Below are 21,591 nucleotides of genomic sequence, written 5' to 3'. Positions count from 1 at the left end.
CTAAAAAGATAAAGTTTCATTAACGGCTCGAGTTCCATTTATTTTCACGAAAGAAGAGATCATTACATCTTTCATTCGACATTAATATAACGAAAGAAAAGAAATAAGGGTGCGGGTATTACAAATATCTTAATCTTCGCAAGTCTCTCAATATTCGCGCAAGTCTATATTCAATGCTCCCAATATTTGAATGGTCATCTATGCTTTGTATATCATTGTCTTTATGTTATAGCTTGTTATGGATTGATGATTGTTGAGTTGAGATAAAAAAGTTTTGCTCCTATTTGCTCTTCTACTCAGTCCATTGATTCTCTCATGTCATGACTCTAGAATGATCTTTGTTTCCATGCATGTTAAGTTCCATCCCTTTTAAATTCTGTTTGCAGCCTGACTTCTTTGGAAGTTGTTCAAGTGTTTAGATAGAAAAGTTTCCGGCCAATATCTTTCATGCTTCAAGTTCTGTTTTATGTCCATAGTTCCCTAAACATGATTACATTCTCTTTTGAATAAGCTGCAATCAGTCTAAGTTTTGTTTAATCTTTAGATGCTTCACCAACTCATTTCTCCCTCGTGATGTGACATGTACGCTTTTAGTCATGAACTTATTGATAGGTGTTGTGTTTGGTTGGTTTAAATGAAAGTATTGTTGGTTATTAAGTAACATTTGTCTGCCAATCTATTAGCAGAATTCACATGGTTGATTTATGATTTAGGTCTAGGGGTGGGTAGGTACGTTATACCTTACCGAAACCATCATACCGTATACCTTACCGAAAATTCGGTATGAGAAAAAATCACATTTTGGTTCATGTAATCTACAATTTGTGCATTAAGTTCGTGTAATCTACAATTAACACTATATTTAATTAGACAGGTAGCATTAAAAAAACTAAAATTTGAAAAATATATGAAAAATATTAGAAAAATCTTTAAAACATAGTTGACAAAATAGCCATGCACTCATTCAAAGATATTATCAAACAAATGTTAGGCCATAATTCGATATGATGTCTCATTAAATCTCAAGAGATAGAAGGCAATGTGGTAAAAACTGATTGCATAATATATAGATGATTGATTACCCAAATCCATTAGAAATCTAAATCTCTCTCTATATATGTATTAAACCAAGGAGAGAAAGAAGCAAGACGGTGGAAATGGGAAATGGGTGCTTCAAGCCTTTATCAGAGCCCAAGGTTTGCTTCATTTACTTGTTATTTTTTCAAAACTCATATTCTATTTCTATTTAGATTATCTTAAGCCTCTTTAAATTTTATGATATATTTTGGTAATTATGAAGGATGATTTGTTTGCAACTCTACCACAAAAGATTATAAGAGAGATACTGCGCAGACTCACGATTTGGAGCATTATGCAATGCAAATTTGTTTGCAAATCATGGCACCATCTTATACAGACATTGTACACTCCGAAACAATGCCTGGCATTCTCTCTTCCAGACCATGAGTATAGAGTCTGGGATGAGGCCTTCAGGCCACTTCTCCGAGTCTTGTTTCCTTGTCCTAACAAAATATGTTCAAAACGACCTAATTATCGTGTAATTGATTCAGCTAATGGTTTGTTGTGGTATGCATGCGTTAAAAATCTTTTCGTGTGCAATCCAATGACTCGTGAATATGCAGTGCTTCCTCCTCCGCCTATAACTGAGTTTATCTGGAATGTCATTTTTGGAGTTGGATTGAGTAAAGTAAGTGGACAATATAAGATATTATGCGGTACTTATATTATGCCGTCTTGGTCTTTTTATTTATGCACTCTAGGAGGAAGAGGAAGGTTGTGGAGACCCATACCGGTTCCAACGCTAGACGGAGATAGTTCTACACAAAACTGGCAAGTGGGACTGCCATATGTTGCTCCGTATTTTAATGGAAATCTTCACTGCTTGACATCTAAAAATGGGGAGAATCTCTTGATGTGTTGCATTGATCTTGAGATTGAGGTGTTGACCAGTTTTTCTGTTTCTCTTCCCGATATATCACAATATTCTTATGCTAAACTATGTATTTTAGAGGATCGACTATGTTTATGTTTAAGTGATACTACTTTGGATGATTCCCGTATTGTTATATGGAGGATGAATACCTATGGAGATATGGATTCTTGGATTAAAGAATATGCCATCAACAATCTACTACGTGAGAATGGACATGTTTACCCACTCAAAGTATTGGCAGACGGTGACTTATTGTTTGTAATGAATCATAGTAAAGAACTATATATCTACTCCAAAACCACAAGATCCATTGTGACAAAATGCCATCTTAAAGGTTTTTATTCACTGTTTTCTTGCAACCTCTCTTTTTATTCCCCAAACTTTCTTTCGCTCAAGAGGACACTGGGAATTCACCGTGTTAAATCATTAAAAGGCAATATATTTCCTGACTTTTGAGATTCAAAATCTTGAGGTCTATTATATATCTGTGGATTCTTACATTTTTGTAGTCTAATCGATATGTGCATGTTAAAAGTATTATTATATGATAAATTTTAAGTATATATTTCAAAGCTAGTACCATAGAGAAATTCTTTAAAGATATAGTAATTCATAATGACATAACATTGAAACCGGGCCGGAGATTTAAACGACGAATGAATTTCCTACATATAAACAAAAATTAAGTGAAAAAAAACACATAGAAAAGTGAAGGAAAAAAATTAACTTATGAATATTCAAAAGGGTGCGTTAAAATGACAACACCTCTTAAAATAACATCATACCACCATTCCTAGCCGATCATTTGTACACGTGGACGAATAATAAGCTTCCATGTGTCAATAAAAAAAAAAACCTCAAGTGTAAAAATCTCGGCCAGCAATATACAACACTGTATACAACAATTTTTTCTCGGTCAGCAATATCCAAACGCTATACAACAATCTATAGATTGTTGTGTAACGTTTATAATATTGTTGTGTAGCGTTTATAATATTGCTAGATATGTGGTGTCACGGTGTCACTTTAAGAGGTGTTGTCATTTTAACACAAACCTATTCAAAATAAATGAAAAAAAACACATAGAACAGTGAAGGATGACTAAACTACAACCACTAATAGTCTACTTAATAAATTGGAAGATAACTCGTGATGATTATATATATATATATATATATATATAGGATTGTGATCAATTGAGATTATTTAGACTAATTGAGAAATGAGATGCAATATCAGCCCCTCATTTTTATTAAATGAGTGGTCCAGATTTTGCCACACAATAAATATTTTTAGATTAATTTAATATGAAAGGGCAGAATAGTAATTTCTGGTAATTTTAAAAAGCCACTCTAAGCCACTGCACCAGCTTCAGTCGCTTCTCCTTCAAGCTTCCGCCGAGCTCGCCTGATCAAGTGACGGCGATGAAACCGCACCGATCATCGGACTCCTCGTTCCAGGCGATCCGCCTGAAATCGAACCTCACGTTCCGCGATTTCAGTCTCGTGCGCCAGATCGGCAGTGGCGACATCGGCCACCTCTACCTCTGCCGCCTCCGCGGCGCGGCGGACGACGGCCACCTCTACGCGATGAAGGTGGTGGACAACGACGTTCTCGTGTTGAAGAAGAAGACGCAGAGAGCGGAGATAGAGAGGAAGATCATGCGCCTCATCGATCATCCGTTTCTCCCTACACTTTTCGCCGAATTCGAAGCTTCGAATTTCTCCTGCGTCGTTATGGAGTTATTCGTCGGCGGCGATTTGCACACGCTTAGGCATAAACAGCCGCAGAAACGATTCTCTCTCAACGCCGCTAGGTAATATTCAGATTTTTCAAAATTGAATTCCACTTAATCGCAAATCCTCAATGAAATCAATTTTTAATTTACTAATTTAGTGTTGTTGCAATTATTTAATTAGTTAGAATTAGTGTATTTTTGCAGATTTTATGCTCCGATTTTGACCTCTCTCTATGCTTTGCCGCTGTCCCCGCCGTCAAGTACCCTGTCTTCTCGCCGCATCTGCCGTCACCGACGAAATCCTCTGCCGCGTCTGCATTGACTACGTTCACCTGCATCTCCAACCACTTCATTTGATCTGTGATTTGGTGATGGTAGTGGGGAGGAATTGGATTGGATTCGATTTGGTGATGACAGTCGGGAGGAAATGGATTGGATTTGATTGGAGAATCAAGCTTAATCATAATGCACTCTAGGTGTTTAGTGATATTCCCCAATTGGAAATTAGTTGCTAAGAGTTAGATTTAAGATTTAACTATCTCCCTTTTTTTACGGTTAACTAATGTCAACCACATACACAAATTCATGTCAACTATACACATATTTGGCTGAATTGAATTTTTTTATGCAGTTGTTCGAATTTCGATAAATCTCGTTGTATTTGCCTATGACTGAAGGTTCAATTCGTAGGAGAAATAGGAGTACATAGGAGTACACTGCATATTCTGTTCAATTCGGATCGTTTTGAGTTGTGTATAAAAGGTGTTTGTGATATTGTCTAAATTATTATTGTTGACATAAATTATATAAGTTGTTGACATAAAGATGTTTATTTTTTACATGAATTGTATAGCTCGTTGACATAATAACGTTTGTTGTTTTTTTTTTTTTTTTGCCTTGTAGTGCTTGCTGTGATGACTGTAGACTAAGTAGTTGTTTTTCCTTGATCATGATTTGATGAGTTGCTATTAACTTGTGTTTTTGCTAGCAACATTTTTATGAGATTTTTGCTTCTGTTGCAACCATATTACCATATTTTTGCAGTAGATGATTCAATTGTATTGGATGTGAACTCATTTGAGAGATTGATTTTCCAATATTTGCTTTTGTTATAGGATTTGAACTTTTTGCAAGCTTAATTGTTGATTTGTTTATAGAATTGGAAGTATTATCAGGAATTGGATGTCAACAAAACTTGGATTTGGGTTGCAGAATTTACCCCAAGAGAAGATGCCTCAACTTGTACAGATAATCAGGAAGAGGGATGAGCATTTGGCACAGGATGTCAATGAAATTGAGCTTGATATTGAGGCTCTTGATACGGAAACGTTGTGGGAACTTGATCGGTTTGTGACCAATTCGAAGAAGATGGTGAGCAAGACAAAGCGGCAAGCGTTGATGATGAACAACAATCCAGCTGCTAGAGTTTCTATTCCCACCAGTCCTGTTACTGATGCTGATGTGGTAAGTTAAATTTGCATCAAGATTTTTGTCTTTTTTGTGGTGTTTTCACTGTTTACTCATGTTGTTGGTAATGTTGTGTAGGGCGCATTGAGCGACAAGAATGATGATTGTGGCAAGATGATGAAACAAAATGATGAAGAAGATGTAGATATTGATGACGATATGCCAGCAACGAGTTTCCCTGCTGTTGTGGAGATTGAGTCTGTGAAAGAAGGTGTTGTTGGGCAGGAGAATGATGGTGTTGTTGGACAGGAGAATGATGGTAGAGGCAATGGCAGCAGTAGCTCAAGCAGTTCTGGCAGCTCAAGCAGCGATTCGTCATCCTCGAGTGGTATTGATACTGATTCTTCTTGCGTTTCTACATTGTGTTGGGGGTGAAAGTATGGAAAACGGAAACAGAAACAGATGTTCATTCGTTTGAGCTTGTTTTTTACAGATTTTGCTTCAGGGAGTTCCTCTGGTAGTGAGTCTGACGCAGATGATTGACCAATTTGATGATTGAACTTTTATTTGATGATTGAATTGGATGTCTGGCAGTTTTATTGCTTTTTCTTGCCTGTTAACTGTGATATCTCAACTTTGTTTTAGTTCATTTGATATTTTGGCTATTGATATGTGAATTATAAGTGTTATTTTTTAGTTGTTGACATTCGATATTTTCGGTATTGATATGTCAATTGTAAGTGTTATTTTTTAGTTGTTGACATTTTAATACGAGTTATTGACATTCGATATTTTCGGTATTGATATGTCAATTATAAGTGTTATTTGTTAGTTGTTGACATTTGATATTCTCGATATTGAAGAAATGTTAAATGTACAATTTTTTTATTGTTGTTGGATGATTTATCAAGTATGAAAGGAACGAAAAATACGTAAAGAATTCTGCTTTTGAGGCAAATGTTACGTGTCTCTCTCTTTTATTTCTCCAAATTAAAGCATGAAATATTTTGCACTCTGATTGTTTGGTAATATTTCTCATTTGAAAATTAGTTGCTAAGATTTAGTTATCTCCCCTTTTTAATATCAACTATGCATGTCAACTACCTATATAATCTATGTCAACTACATATACAATTAATGTTAACTACACACATATAATGTCAACTACATTTACAATTCATGTCAACTATGTGTACAATCCATGTCAACTATATATACAATCCATATCAACTACACACATATAATGTCAACTACATATACAATTCGTGTCAACTATACACATATAATGTCAACTATAAGTTGTTAACATTTGATGCAGGCTATTGACATTTGATGTGCAAGCTATTGACGATAATACCCCTAGTTGACATAAACTACACGCTGTTGACATCGCACGAAAATTATGAATGAGTGGCTGCATCAAATGTCAACAACTTATAGTTGACATTATATGTGTATAGTTGACATGATTATGCCAACTAGGGGTATTATCGTCATTTTATTTCTAAAATGGCGGAATATCGAATGTCAACAACTCGTTTAAAATGTCAACAACTAAAAAATAATACTTATAATTCACATATCAATACCGAGAATATCGAATGTCAATAACTCGTATTAAAATGTCAACAACTAAAAAATAACACTTATAATTCACATATCAATTGACATGTAGTTGACATGGCTCGAAAGTGTAGTTGACATGGCTTGAAAGTGTAGTTGACATGACTTATAATTTCGTGACATGGCTTGTACATGTAGTTGACATGGCTTGAAAGTGCAGTTGACATTACTTATAATTGTTGACATGGCTTGTGCATGTAGTTGACATGACTTGTATGTGTAGTTGACACGTTTTTTTTTTAATTTTTTTTACATTTTAAAAAAAAATTAATTTTTTTTTTTAAAAATTTAATTTTTTTCAATTTTAAATTTTTTTTTTATGTCAACTACACAGTTGTTGACATTTGATGTCAACTACATAGTTGTTGACATTTGATATGTAGTTGACATGAATTGTACACATAGTTGACATTATATGTGTGTGCAGTTGATATGATATGGCTTGTACGTGTAGTTGACATGACTTGTACGTGTAGTTGACATGGTTTGAAAGTGTAGTTGACATGGCTTATAATTATTGTTGACATAGCTTGTAGTGTAGTTGACATGGCTTGAAAGTGTAGTTGACATGACATATAATTGTTGACATGACTTTTACGTGTAGTTGACATGACTTGAAAGTGTAGCTGACATATTACTTACTTTCAGAAACATCGCAGAGCTTCCACCAACATACACAAAATCTATTAGTCAATTAAAAAATTGAACAATTTCGACACAAGGATTCAATATCTCACAAATCTTATTGTTCCAATTTTTAGATCTACAAATTCCAATTCAGGAAAAATGAGTAAAATTGCAGATCTCACTACAAAATCCAACAAAGAGTAGAAATCAATGCTGTCGGCGAGGAGCTCTCGGCATCCATCTCGAGATCGGGCAAAACGTCGCCGTCTTCGATTCCGAGGAAGAGATCGTTGAAATCAATGCTATCGAGCAGAATGACGCCTAAGAAATCGGGGAACTCGGCAGCGTCGATCGAGAAGCCTTCCATTTCGCCTTCCATGTCGGAAGGCGAAATGTCAACATCTTGTCAACAACTTGTATATAGTGTCAACAACTAAAACAATTCTTGTAATTAAAAGATAACTACTATTTTATGGCTCTGCACATCATCATCGTCATCATCAATATTGAGAGTGCTGCTTTTCACTCTATTCCTTACAAGATCAAGATGTTTTCCTCTCTCTCTCTCACTCTTTCTCTCAAATAGATCAATATGTTTCTTTCAGGAACCAAGAAGCTATGGAAATCTTAGCTCAAGAGGCAAACAGAGAGAGAGATTAGATATGGTAAGATATCAAGACCAATAAAAAATCAGCAGAATTAAGTAAGACAGCAACTCCATCAAGAACAATTTCAGCTCAAGAATAAGAAAAACAATCCACCAAAAAAAATCCCTCATAGAAAAGAAAGGAAACATTTGCTAGAAAAACAGAACACATTCAACCATCACTATAAACAAGAAAAAAGAACATTTTATTCTGGAAAAAAAATCGAATCTTAATAATTAGATTAGAGAGACAATTCACTCTAAACTTTAACACGCATAAACGCACACACCTTCTGAATCAATTCATCAAACACCTGGAGAATCCGATCGAGCTCCACCACCTCTGCCGCCCCCTTGCGCTGCTGGTGGCTCCAAAACGGCACAAACGCTCTCTTCACCTACTGCAGCACGGAGAAGAGCTCCGGCGGCACGCCCTGCGGCGGCTGCTGCTGCTTCGTGATCCACCACGGCGACAACTCCTCCCTCGAAGCCTTCCTCCTCTCCAACGGCTTCACCGTCCCCCCCTCCCTTAGCTCGATCCCCTCAAATTTGCCATGGAAATCCTCACCGACCTCCAACCACTGGAACAACATGAGCAGTAGCCGGAAAAATCAATCGAATCCATCTCTCCTCCTCCAATTGAACACAAAATCAGATCTGGAAGCTCGAGAATCCATGAAATCACACTCCTATCCTTCCGATTCTGGAAATTGATTTACAGAACGAAGCAATTGCTCGTCAGCAACACATTGCAAGCCATAGGAGTCGGAATCGTGCTCGGCACGATCTACATCAACATCGGATTAGACAAATCGGGGATCGAGAAGCGATTAGGTCTCTTCGTGTACACACTCACCTTCCTCCTCTCCTCCACCACCGAAACCCTCCCGATCTTCATCAACGATCGACCAATCCTCCTCCGAGAAGCCTCCAGCGGCGTCTACCGCCTCTCTTCCTACCAATCCGTCTTTCAGATTTTCCTCTTCATTCGTCATTTAGATCAGCGAGATTTTGAATGTTGAAGATCAGCGAGATTTTGCAGATGAAGATTTGAAGATTTTGGAAGAGAGATTTTAGAGAAATTTTAGAAATTGGTTTGAAATCAGTTTGGATGTTTCACGCTTTTTTTATTAAAGAAATTACAATTTTACCCCCTTGTTGACATAATGTTGTATTTGTTGACATTTTGTTTAGCTTGTGGATTAGTGGCCCATATTGCATCTCATTTCTCAATTTAGCTAAATAATCTCAACCTAACAAGACCCTATATATATATATATATATATATATATATATATATATATATATATATATATAGAGTCCTATTATCCACAAATCCACTCTTAAAGACCGAACCACCGAACCCTACCAAATTAGGGCTTTTAGATCTAGTTTTTTATGGATAAAATACAGAAATTTATAAATTATTTTCGCTTTCATCACGAGCCTATTTTAATTCATCCGAAGGTAAATAAGTCATACTAACATGTTACGAAGATTTAACTTCGTTCCAGAATGTATTACTTCATTCTAGTAGGTTTTTACTTCATTCTAGTGAGTTTTTACTTCATTCCAGTAGGTTTTTACTTCATTTCAGTACGTAAATGTGGTTTCGCCGTTGCGTGTCGGTCTTTCTCTCTACAATATCTATCACCAACGCCATGGCGCTAATATGGTTTAATAAACACATTGAATAATGTAATAAATTGTTGGAATGAAGTATGTGTAGAAGCATTTGAAGTACAGAATGAAGTAATAAACCTATATAATGAAGTAACATGGGCTAGTAATGAAGAAGAAAAAAATTTCGCAGCAACACATCTCATCAAAAAAACTAGATCTAATACTTGTCGGTCTTTCTCTCTACAATATCTATCACCAACGCCATGGCGCTAATATGGTTTAATAAACACATTGAATAATGTAATAAATTGTTGGAATGAAGTATGTGTAGAAGCATTTGAAGTACAGAATGAAGTAATAAACCTATATAATGAAGTAACATGGGCTAGTAATGAAGAAGAAAAAAATTTCGCAGCAGCACATCTCATCAAAAAAACTAGATCTAATGGCCCAGATTTGGTCTCTAGTTCGGTCTTTAAAATTGGTTCGACATTGATCACACCTCTATATATATATATATATATATATATATATATATATAGGGGTGCGTTAGGCTCCTTTGCACTCTAAGTGTCCTATTTCCTTCTTAATCTCAGCCCTTGAATCCTTGAATTGGATGGTTGTGATCAATGCATTATTAGTCTATAATGTTGCATTATTAGCCGCTGTGCATTATTAGAATGAAAATGTGCATTATTAGTCTTTAATGTTGCATTATTAGCCGCTGTGCATTATTAGAATGAAAATGTGCATTATTAAATGACACGTGGCATTAATCTAACCGTCAGATGACAAAATCGTGGGGCTAGGATTAAGAAGGAAAAAGGACAAAAGATATGAAAAGGATTTGAATACATCCCTATATATATATATATAGAGATGTGATCATATCATAACCCCCAAATCACATAATAACTCTATAACTAAATCTGGACCACACATATTTGATAATCTTGTGGTTGAGATTCAAACTTAGATTTACTTCATAAAAAAGGTGCAGAGGGGTAAAAGTGTAATTTCCTCATTTAATTTCTGAATTTTACTCTAAACGCGTGATTCACGCTTTCATTCTGTTTGAACTCAATTCTCTCATCTTCATCTTCATCTTCATCTTCATCTTCACAATTAACAGATCGATTCTCTCATCTTCATCTTCCATATTTCTCGCCTATTTTATTTCAACATCTCCAGATTTTCTTCGATTGTTCATTATTCCGTAGTCTCCAGATTTTGTTTCCATATTTCTCGCATAATTGTGATCGGGAAGATGTTTTGAATTTTGCGTTCTTATTTTCATTGATTACCTCTTCAATTGCTGTGAAAATTTGCTTCGATGGAATCTGTAGCAAATAACGAAGATAACAATCATTATTGATTGTGTTCATATTCATGTATTGAATTTGATTTTAGATTAATATTAGTTGTCGATTGGTTTATGTTTCTGATGTACTGAAATTCTTATTTGATTATATTATGTATTGTCGATTCTGTGTTAAAATGATACTTTTGGCTTATAAATATGAGGTTTACTGCATGACATGATAGTTTTGTCGGATAAAATGATACTATGATAAAATGATACTTTGGGCTGATAAAATGATAGTCATAGCTGATAAAATGATACTTTTCAGACGTGTCATAGCTGATAAAATGATAGTCCTAGGTGATAAAATGATACTTTTGGCTGATAAAATGATAGTCATAGCTGATAAAATGATACTTTTTGCAAATAAAATGATACTTTTGGCTGATAAAATGATAGTCATAGCTGATAAAATGATACTTTTGGCTGATAAAATGATAGTCATAGCTGATAAAATGATACTTTTGACTGATAAAATGATACTTTTCAGACGTGTTATAGCTGATAAAATGATAGTCCTAGGTGATAAAATAATACTTTTGGCTAATAAAATGATAGTCATAGCTGATAAAATGATAGTCATAGTAGTTGATAAAATGATACTTCTTACTAATAAAATGATGCTTTTGGCTGATAACATGATACTTTTTAGCTGATAAAATGAGCAACCTTTGGAACAAAGTTTCTACAACGGTTTACATCTACAAGGAAACTTCTGTGACAAACTATCTTTGAAGAAGGCTTCCAAAATAATTTCAATTGAACAATACAGAAGAGTTCTCTTTCACATTGCACATACCTACAAATGAAAAGTCTAATCTAGTTCAAATTGAACCACAAACAATGGCAAAATAATGTTTAAAGCCTACATAAGTAAATGTCTACCAACAGAATCTATGCTGAAGCATGGTAATTAAAACAAGCGCTGAGTTTCAGTTAGAGATCCTATCATGCTCGCGCTTGGCTTCACCATCTACGCACTTCATGCCTGTTAGGCGGCATCTTCCTGGGCGCCATTAACAGTAGGCGTTGGCTGTTCACTGTCAGCGACAACAGCTTCTGTTTTCTTCCGCTTTGTGGCGGACTTCTTTCTCGTTTGAGCCGCAGGACTCTTCGAAGGCTGCGGAAGCAATAAGCACCAAAATATTCAGGAAGCAGAAAAATCTAGAAAGAAGAATTCAACATCATCAATGTGCTTACCTAATAAACAAATGATTTCAGTGTGTTAAACAATTTATGTAATTATATAAAGTCAAAGTATCATTTTATCCCATGAAACTATCATTTTATCTCATGAAACTATCATTTTATCAAGAGCAATTATCATTTTATCTTCTGAAACTATCATTTACTAAATTTCAGTGAGTTCAAAAAAGCAGAGAGGGCATAACTTGTCAATTAAGTAGAACAAAACACTATTCACAAATTATCATTTTATCATTTTCAGAAACTATCATTTTATGCACCCAAAGTATCATTTTATCAAGCAAAAGCAAAATTTCTACATTTAAACAGATCATCCAAACATATAGCAACACACACACACACACACAAAAACACAGAGACACACACAACAACACACACAAACACAGCAGCAGTAGTCTCAGGACACACATACACACAAACATAAAGTATCATTTTATCCCATGAAACTATCCTTTTATCCCATGAAACTATCATTTTATCTTCTGAAACTATCATTTTATCAAGGACAATTATCATTTTATCAACTATCATTTTATAATCTGAAACTATCATTTTATCCCATGAAACTATCATTTTATCTTCTGAAACTATCATTTTATCAAGGGCAATTATCATTTTATCAACTATCATTTTATAATTTGAAACTATCATTTTATCCCATGAAACTATCATTTTATCTTCTGAAACTATCATTTTATCAAGGGCAATTATCATTTTATCAACTATCATTTTATAATCTGAAACTATCATTTTATTCCATGAAATTATCATTTTATCTTCCGAAACTATCATTTTCAAGGGCAGTTATCATTTTATCTTCTAAAACTATCATTTTATAAATTTCAATGAGTTCAAAAAAGCAGAGAGGGCATAACTTGTCACTTAAGTAGAACAAAACACTATTCACAAAGTATCATTTTATCATTTTCAGAAACTATCATTTTATGCACCCAAAGTATCATTTTATCAAGCAAAAGCACAATTTCTACATTTAAACAGATTATCCAAACACATAGCAACACACACACACAACAAAACACACACAAACACAGAAAAACACACACCAGCAGCACACACAACAAAATGTAAATCTAAATATATAGACTGTTCTCAATATTGTTATGCATGAATGATATTGTATAAATATAAGAAATATCTACACTAAAAAACTACAGAATCTAAAAAATCGAGAAAATCTCCAGCAAAATGATAAATCGAGCAAAATCAAAAGTGAAATAAGTAATAAACTTCATCCAACCTTTCTTCGATGATGCTTGATCGTTTTCCTTCGACATTTTCCAGAATCGGATGATTTTTCCTTCGATTCGAAGGCTTTGAAACGTGATTCAGAGGGTTTGATTGTGAGAGAAATTGATGCAGGGTTTGAGTCAAGTTTCCTTCTTTCCCACCAAATTTTAAAATGAAATGACAATTTTGCCCTTAATATATCCGAAAATGATAGTTTTATTTGATAAAATGATAGTTTTGTTAGATTAAATCTAGACCACATATTTTAAAAATGTGTGGTGGAGATTTAGTTATAGGGTTATCACATAAATTGGGGTTATCATTATAATGCACCCCTATATATATATATATATATATATATATATATATATATATATATATATATATATGATTTTGATCAAAACAAAAATCCCTTTAAACCAAGAAATACAGGCCGAATGTCAACCATAGGATTAGGCGAGATCATCTTAAAATTAGAATATCTAATGGCTAGATTAATTTATGAAATATTATTAATTTAATCACTAATAATCCTATAAGGTTACTTATGTCATATCATCTGATCGGCTGTTATGGAAAATCCTATAATGTTGCCTCTCAATAACAAATCATCTGCGTGAGTGATGAATCAATATTCCATAACTTCAATCTCCTTCATATCTTCCATATTCTTCACACGATGTTCTACTCATCGTCCATTAAACTTAAGTCCAAGGAGAGTTATTATTCTCGAGCAATTAGTTTCCAGATTTCGTCGTTGTCGTGTTCCAGATCAATCTGTTCCAATTTCAATTCTATACCATCGTTGTTGGCAGATCTCACATATACTGACATCGTTTCTCAAATTATTTTTCAATTCACCCGGAGGTCAGAATCGTAACCTACAATTCTAGTTTATGAAACTTCATTGTTTTCGTTTAATGTTTTGATAACATGTTCTTGAGAATACATGTTATGGTTATGTTTTTCATTTTCATTTGTTTGTTATGCTCTGATTCATATTTTTGTATATGTGACTGTCATCGTCTTCTGTTTTATGAATCTTTTCACTTATATTATCTTATCGATTTTTCTGTTATGCTTCGATTTGTGTTTAGTATGACCCGTTTTCATGGAAGATAGTTTGTACGCGTTGTATGCCATGATTTGTCTTTATTATGACCTATTATCATTCTAAATCTAGTAGATGGAAACTTGTCTTTACTTCATCGTTAGTTTTTTAGGAGTGTTCTAATTATGAATTATTACACATTTAAACCAGAATGTCCTGTAGAGCTTAAACCATTTGTTGGTCGTAGCTTCCCAACATTGGACAATGCCATTGAGTTTGAAATCTCCTCTAGTTAAGGTTGTTCATGTTGTCCAATGCCAATATGTAGCAACACATATGAGAAGAAGAAGGCACTAGCAATTTTGTTGGGAGAGATTTTGGGTTTGTACCAGGCTATATGTGTTGACATGGATTAAATTCATGAGCTGATATCTATAGTTCGTGAAGCAAGACAACAGATTTTCGCCAACGGCGTAGTAACATCTACATCCTAGAAGAAGAAACTAATTGAGGAATTTTATGGGACAGAGGCACCCCAGGAAGTAGATGTTCGACCACCTGAAGTCGTCAGCACGAAGGGATCTGGTAGTAGACTCCCTCAAGAGTGGAAAAGACTTTGAAGCTTAAGAGCAAGCCTTTGCGTCAATACAAGATATGTCAGAAGTGGGGTCACCACGATTCAAGGAATTGCGAAAAATTCAAAGAGAAAGAAAAGCGACGGTCTAGAAAAAATTCTGAAGTTTGGAACCATGTATTTTGTTTTTTGAAGTAACGTCAGTTTAAGTTTTTTTTTTTGGAGTCCATTTTATTTGCAATGTCACATTGTTTGAAATTACTCAGTTCATTCAGATTTGTATTAGGCATTCTGGTAGGTAGTAGTTTTTTGTAATGACTCGAATATTGGATTATTATGACTCAATTTATCTATAAACTTCCATGACCCAAATATTCATCTAGTATGACCCGAAAGAATAGATTATGTTTTGGGAATTATAACGGTATCCTTGTACTCAGTAGTTTTATGTCATGTCTAGAATATTCAATTATTATGACTCAATTTACCCATATGTTTCCATGACTCAAATATTCGTTTAGTATGACCCAAAAACATAGATGATGTTTTTGGTTATTGATTGTGTATTCTTCTGTTGTACTAATATTTGGTTTTTTTAATATGTTTAAAACATGAGAACAATCGTGTATTTGGTTTTTTTAATATGTTTAAAACATGAGAACAATCGTGTATTTGGTTTTTTTAATATGTCCAAAACATGAGAATATTCCACGGTCGTACTAATATTCAGTTTGTTTGATACGAACATTTCGATCAAATTGTATGAGACATACTCAGTAGTTTTATGCCATGCCTCGAATGTTGGTATATTATGACACAAATTAACCTAACAATGCTATGACACAAATATTCATTTACTATGACCCAATGTATCGAGTAATGCTCATCACATGGACTATCGTCTACAAGAAACAAGAGGAAAGCATTCCAAGGCCATTGTAATGGAAGTTTTTCTCATCTTACATATTAAATAATATATAGTAACAATGACATCCAGCCGACATATAAACATGGTTTAAAAAATGTGAATTACAAGCTCTAAACATCGTTTCATTAAAATAGTGGTAATCTAAACATCCTTTCGGTGCTTTTGGGATCGGCGATATCTTCTTCTTCACCGTCGTTCTCTGATACACTACGAGACATCCAACCAATTGAAGTGAAAATTTTTCCAGATTTTGTCAATTTTAAGCAATCATTGTACGAAATCTTACTAACCTTTTTCCGTCATGCCTTGCCGATCCAGAAGCTCGAGTGTCGACCATTGTTGAAGTAGGCTTTTGGTTCACCCTCCTCGTCGATTTCAGAATTGTAAATTAGGATTAGGGTTTTTGTGGAGTAGCAGCTTTGTGTGGAGGTAGGGTTTTTCTTGATTTTGTGGAAGAAGAAGAAGAAGAAGAATTGAGGGAAAATAGAAGAGTTTAGCGTGTGGAGTAATTATCCCAATAAATCCGCTCTTAAAAAACGGAAGGGCGGTTCATTATATTTTCAGTTCCTCTTTTACCCTTACATGACACAAAATGCTTATATTATGACCCACAGTCATGCTCTTCTCTATCTTTAGTCAGGTACACATTATCACCACTGCTTTGCGATGGAAATAGAAGCACACACAGTGTAGTACCTTTTTGAAAGACAGAATGCAAAGAAAACCTATATTTTGTAACATGTTAGGCATGCTGTCAAAAAAGAGTGGAGTTTTCTCTAACAAATTTTGAATTTGTATCATGGATGCAGCAACATACCATATCTATGTCTCCCCATCTGAAGTGTGGTATTTCGCTGACCTCTTTGTCAATGTTTGTGGCAAATTCATTTAGTTTGTCTGCATCATCAGTTTTTCCATTTGCTTCCACAACCCGTCGTATGTGATGCACTGCCACCACTGTGTAATGATGTACCAGTATTTGGGTTGCGCTCCTGATACTCACTCTATAACAGTCATAGATAATAAGTACTATACACTAACTCAACAAACATTTCAGTACATATAGTTTTTGAATTACATTATAACATAATCATTTACCTTCGATGCACATAAACGTGCTGCTCCGGAACCAAAACTCATAACGGATTTTTCTGTGTCTGAGCATTGATTTCTTCCTATAGCCGTGAAACTACTGATTTGTGAAACAGACTAAATAAAACAGTAATATTAATGAAGGTTTAAGTATGACATTCATATGCAAACAAATGTAATCTAAAAATCATCATACTAAACACATATCTGAGTCAAACTAAATGCATATCTGAGTTTGGGTCATACTAAACGCATATCCGAGTCATGGAAAAATAAGTGATTACTGGGTAATAGCAAGCGGTTCCTGGGTCCCATATCGTCATTGCACCATTACAAGCTTATCTGATATGAAGCATCAATAGATTAGTGTTTTATATTTACACAAATAAAGCATAATAGTATTGCCTTTTTACAGTAAATATATCCCACGTTTGTCCTATTATAATAGTAAATCACATCTTTCCTCATTCACTCTACTCAAAACAGAGGTACATAATGTAAATACATATATGTTTAACCTGTATACCAAATCCAATTTTTTAATTACGAACTTTCAAAATTCAGATTATGAAAAAAACAACGAACAAAAATCAGATCTCACAAAAAGAATTAAAACTTCATTCCTTCAAATAATAATTCAGTAAAAGGAATTCGTCATACCTTTCCGTTCCTTAGGATTTGGGGGTGCCTTCTGCTTCCCAGTATTCCGTTTATAGACTAGGTTACATCAAAATAATGAATTCGATTTTTGGTCAGATTTCAGTCGAGTTTCGCTCATATTGTAAAAAAAAACATACAAACCTTTTCTGTCATGAAGCGAGTTTCCTGAAGATCTTGTTTCCACCATGGTTGGAGAAGACGATACACAAATCGTGCTTCACAATGTGATTTTGATTCCGACTCGATTTAGGTGATAAATCATGGGGAATTGTTGGGGGTTTTTGGTTTTAGTGGTGATTTTGGGAGAGAGAGGGAATTGAATGACGTGGGAACTGAAGAATCAACTTAATATTGTGGGGAGTAATTACTATCCCAATAAATCAGCTCTTAAAAAACGGAAGGGCGTTTCATTAAATTTCCAGTTCCTGTTTTACCCTTGCATGACACAGAACGATCCTATTATGACCCACGAAAATTAAAAACCAATCCAGATCGTGGCCATTCATCTCCAGATCTAACGGACCATATATGGTCTTTATTTCTTTACTTAGGGGGCTTACTTTGGTAGATTAAAACCCTATATATATATATATATATATATATATATATATATATATATATATATATATATATATATAGATATTTCTTGTACATGATTTTTCCAACATATAAACAAAATCAAACGTTAGAATTGCGTTCAAAATCAATGAAAAAAAATCGAAGTTATTGACTAAATTAATATCACTATAATTATGCATAATAAATTGAAAGATAATCCGTGATGATAATATACAAAGATATTTTCATCAATTTAATGACGAATTCAACTGTATTTTAGGTTGCTGATGATTTTTGAGGAAAAAGTATTGTCCGTTTTATGCTACAGTGAGATAGTAATTGTGAAATAAATTATAAATTGATTATGGAGTAATCGTAATTAATAGTATGCTTACATATAAAAATTTCACTCATAATTACAGTAATCTAAATAAAATTATATAAATCAACATGCATTTAATACGGGGTCATAAACTATGCATAAACTAGATAAAACAAATACCTACCAATAGGCCTGTCGAAGTGGATATCGGATATTGGATACCCAATATCCAAACCCGAAAAAGTCGGGTAATTGAATACCCAAAACCCAAATTTTCGGGTTTCGGATCGGGATCGGGTAGTGAAATTTTGGATTATCGGATATCGGGTTACCAGATACTCGATCGGCTATACCCGAATTATCCGATTTTTTTTTAAATTTATGATTTATGTATTTATTCTGATTTTTAAATATGTTTAAATATTTAAGCAATTAAAAAATTAAAACAGTGATTGCATGTTTTCAATAATCAATATAATCTTTTTAAATCCAATTTTTTTATGGGTTGTATTTTTTTAAGAGTTAATGTGCATATCTATACATATATAAAAGCCGAGTTTTGACCTTAATTGCAAATATTTATAAGTTTTGGATTGTTTTGTAAAATGTAGATATTTTGGTTGGTCTATCAAAAAATTAATTCAATTTATGAATATGGCTGTTACAATTTAATCACCAATTATACAAATTATTATTTGAATTAATTCATCTAATTATATTTCATTCATACGATAGACTGTGACACTAATTAGAGTGCTAAAAATGTTGTGGAAGTTTTCTTCATAAAGGTTTATAAATTTTAGGCAGTTACAAATTTTAATAATTAGTATGATTTAATCTCAGTATTCAATTATACATAGTAACCGCCACATTATTGCACACTATTTGGAATTGTGTTAATCATAATTTAATATAAATTTTAACACATTATAACTTCTCTATAATTTTTGTCTATATATATGTGTCATTCACTAGCTTATTACTAACTTTCTCATTACCTTTATCTATAATCTATTCCATCACTAAATTTTCTGCAAAACGAATTTGTTTCTGGTATGGTTCTTGCTCTTTATCAATAGTATCTTTTTATATTTCTTCATTTTACACATTCTTTAAGTGTGATTATTATATTACTAATATTTGTTGTTATGTTTTTACCCGATGATAGTTGAAACCATGAACATGGAATTAATCTATCTTAGTGATCTACAATCTACCATAACTTTATCAATCAAGGGTTGAAATCATGGAAGCATTCACTTTGCCAAATTTGGTTTTGAAATTGGTAAGTACTTTATGAAATTTTATTGTACAAACGCTAAGTTGTATTCGCATTATTCATGAATGAAAATATTTCTCGAATTTGCAATATGGAGTCTGTAGTTGACTTTTGTTTGAAGTTCTTATCTACATGTAAGAACAAATTGGCGTGACTAAGAAGATGGTGTCGATGCAGGATGATGAAAGTGTTGGAGACGATGAGCGGAGAAGATGAAGGCTATTGGAAATAGATGGTGGCCAATGGGCGATGGGGCAGAGTTGCATGAGCATAAATGCTTTTGGATTCTATTTTTCATTTCTTGGTTGCAATTCTGATTATTTTTTTATTAATGGAATTGACTAATTTATGTTGTTAATCAATTTTCTTATTAGTGAAATTATTGAATGTTGTATGATTAGTAATTAAATGGATAGATGAACAATATGTATAATTAGTTTCAACATTATTTAATTAAAATTTCAATATTTTAAGACAATCGTGAAAAGCTATTTTATTTTTTCAACATTGCCAAAATTTATTAATAACATAATCAAGATTGCGTCTTAATTGATGCCATTGGTTTGAATTGGATTAGCGATTTAAAAACTCTATATAATTCTATTGAATTTATCATAGTTTATTTAATTTATATTTTCAATTTTGTATGAAAAAATTCAATAGGTCGTGCAACGCACAGGGGTTGATACTAATTTTCCTAAAAGCCAACTCACTTATAATTTAAAATTTCTAAATCTGTAAGATCTAAATCTGTATGCGACAAAAAATACTTAATTAGTACTGTTCGCATCGATAAATTAAGGTGCACGGATAAGTTATACTCCCTCCGTCCCCATTAGCAGTCACAGTTTGACCGGACACGAGTTTTAAGAAATGTAATGAAAAGTTGGTTGAAAAAGTTAGTGGAATGTGGGACCCACTTTTTTTATATTGGTTTTATAATAAAATGTGAGTGAAGTGAGTTAGTGGAATGTGGGACCTTAGTGGAATGTGGGACCTACTACCATTTATGGTAAAAATGAAGTATGACTCTTAATTGGGGACGAACCGAAATGGAAAAAAGTGACTTTTAATGGGGACGGAGGGAGTAATTTATTTACGCTCGCGCAAGAATTAATCACCTAAAATTTTGAAAAAATTTAATACATCCAACCTATGCAATGTTTTCATCTTTAACTGTAGAATATAGGATGCTTATCAGAAATGAATAATATATCATATCCATATTGTTATGTGCAATTTAATTTTTCTAATCCATTGACTTTATAAAAACGAATAATTTATTTTAACAAAATCACAATCACAATCGGGACTGGAAACCCGAGTCGGGTATCCGGGTACCCTAAATAAAATTTGAGCTGGGTATTGGGTATGAGATTTTGGAAATTTCGAGGTCGGGTACCCAAAAATTTCGGATCGGGTATCCGCAAGTAGTATATGATAAATTTTAAGTATATATTTCAAACCTAGTACTACCATATATAAATTCTTTAAAGATAATTCATGATGACATAACGTTGAAACAGGACCGGAGATTTAAACGATGAAAGAATTTCCTACATATAAACAAAAATTAAGTGAAAAAAATACATAGAAAAGTGAAGGAAAAAAATTAACTAAAGAATATTCAAAATAAGTGAAAAAAAACATAGAAAAGTGAAGGATGACTCAACTACAACCACTAATAGTCTA

The 21,591-nt window shown here is 33.6% G+C and overlaps 1 protein-coding gene across 1 annotated transcript; it reads left to right on the top strand.

The window, feature by feature from the left end:
- The first annotated feature begins 3,378 nt into the window (after nt 1–3,378).
- LOC148929714 (uncharacterized) lies at nt 3,379–5,642 on the top strand. Its single transcript, XM_089056999.1, has 4 exons — nt 3,379–3,770; nt 4,850–5,153; nt 5,238–5,487; nt 5,593–5,642. Exons 1-4 carry the CDS (start codon nt 3,379–3,381, stop codon nt 5,640–5,642), a joined length of 996 nt encoding a protein of 331 aa, XP_088913125.1.
- Nucleotides 5,643–21,591: the final 15,949 nt, after the last annotated feature.

Source organism: Salvia hispanica, chromosome 4, assembly GCF_029641045.1.
Source record: "Salvia hispanica isolate PSC_SH4W2 chromosome 4, Shi_PSC_v1, whole genome shotgun sequence".
Lineage (NCBI taxonomy): Eukaryota > Viridiplantae > Streptophyta > Magnoliopsida > Lamiales > Lamiaceae > Salvia > Salvia hispanica.
Note: the sequence above shows the minus strand (reverse complement) of the source record. Positions and strands in the feature narration are given on the sequence as shown.

What these genes read in the sequence shown, in the direction of transcription:
- LOC148929714 (XM_089056999.1), top strand. Translation starts at nt 3,379, where the DNA reads ATGAAACCGCACCGATCATCGGACTCCTCGTTCCAGGCGATCCGCCTG. An exon ending in GTCCTGTTACTGATGCTGAT is followed by an intron (nt 5,154 to 5,237) that starts GTGGTAAGTTAA and finishes AATGTTGTGTAG; the next exon opens with GGCGCATTGAGCGACAAGAA. An exon ending in CGATTCGTCATCCTCGAGTG is followed by an intron (nt 5,488 to 5,592) that starts GTATTGATACTG and finishes TGTTTTTTACAG; the next exon opens with ATTTTGCTTCAGGGAGTTCC.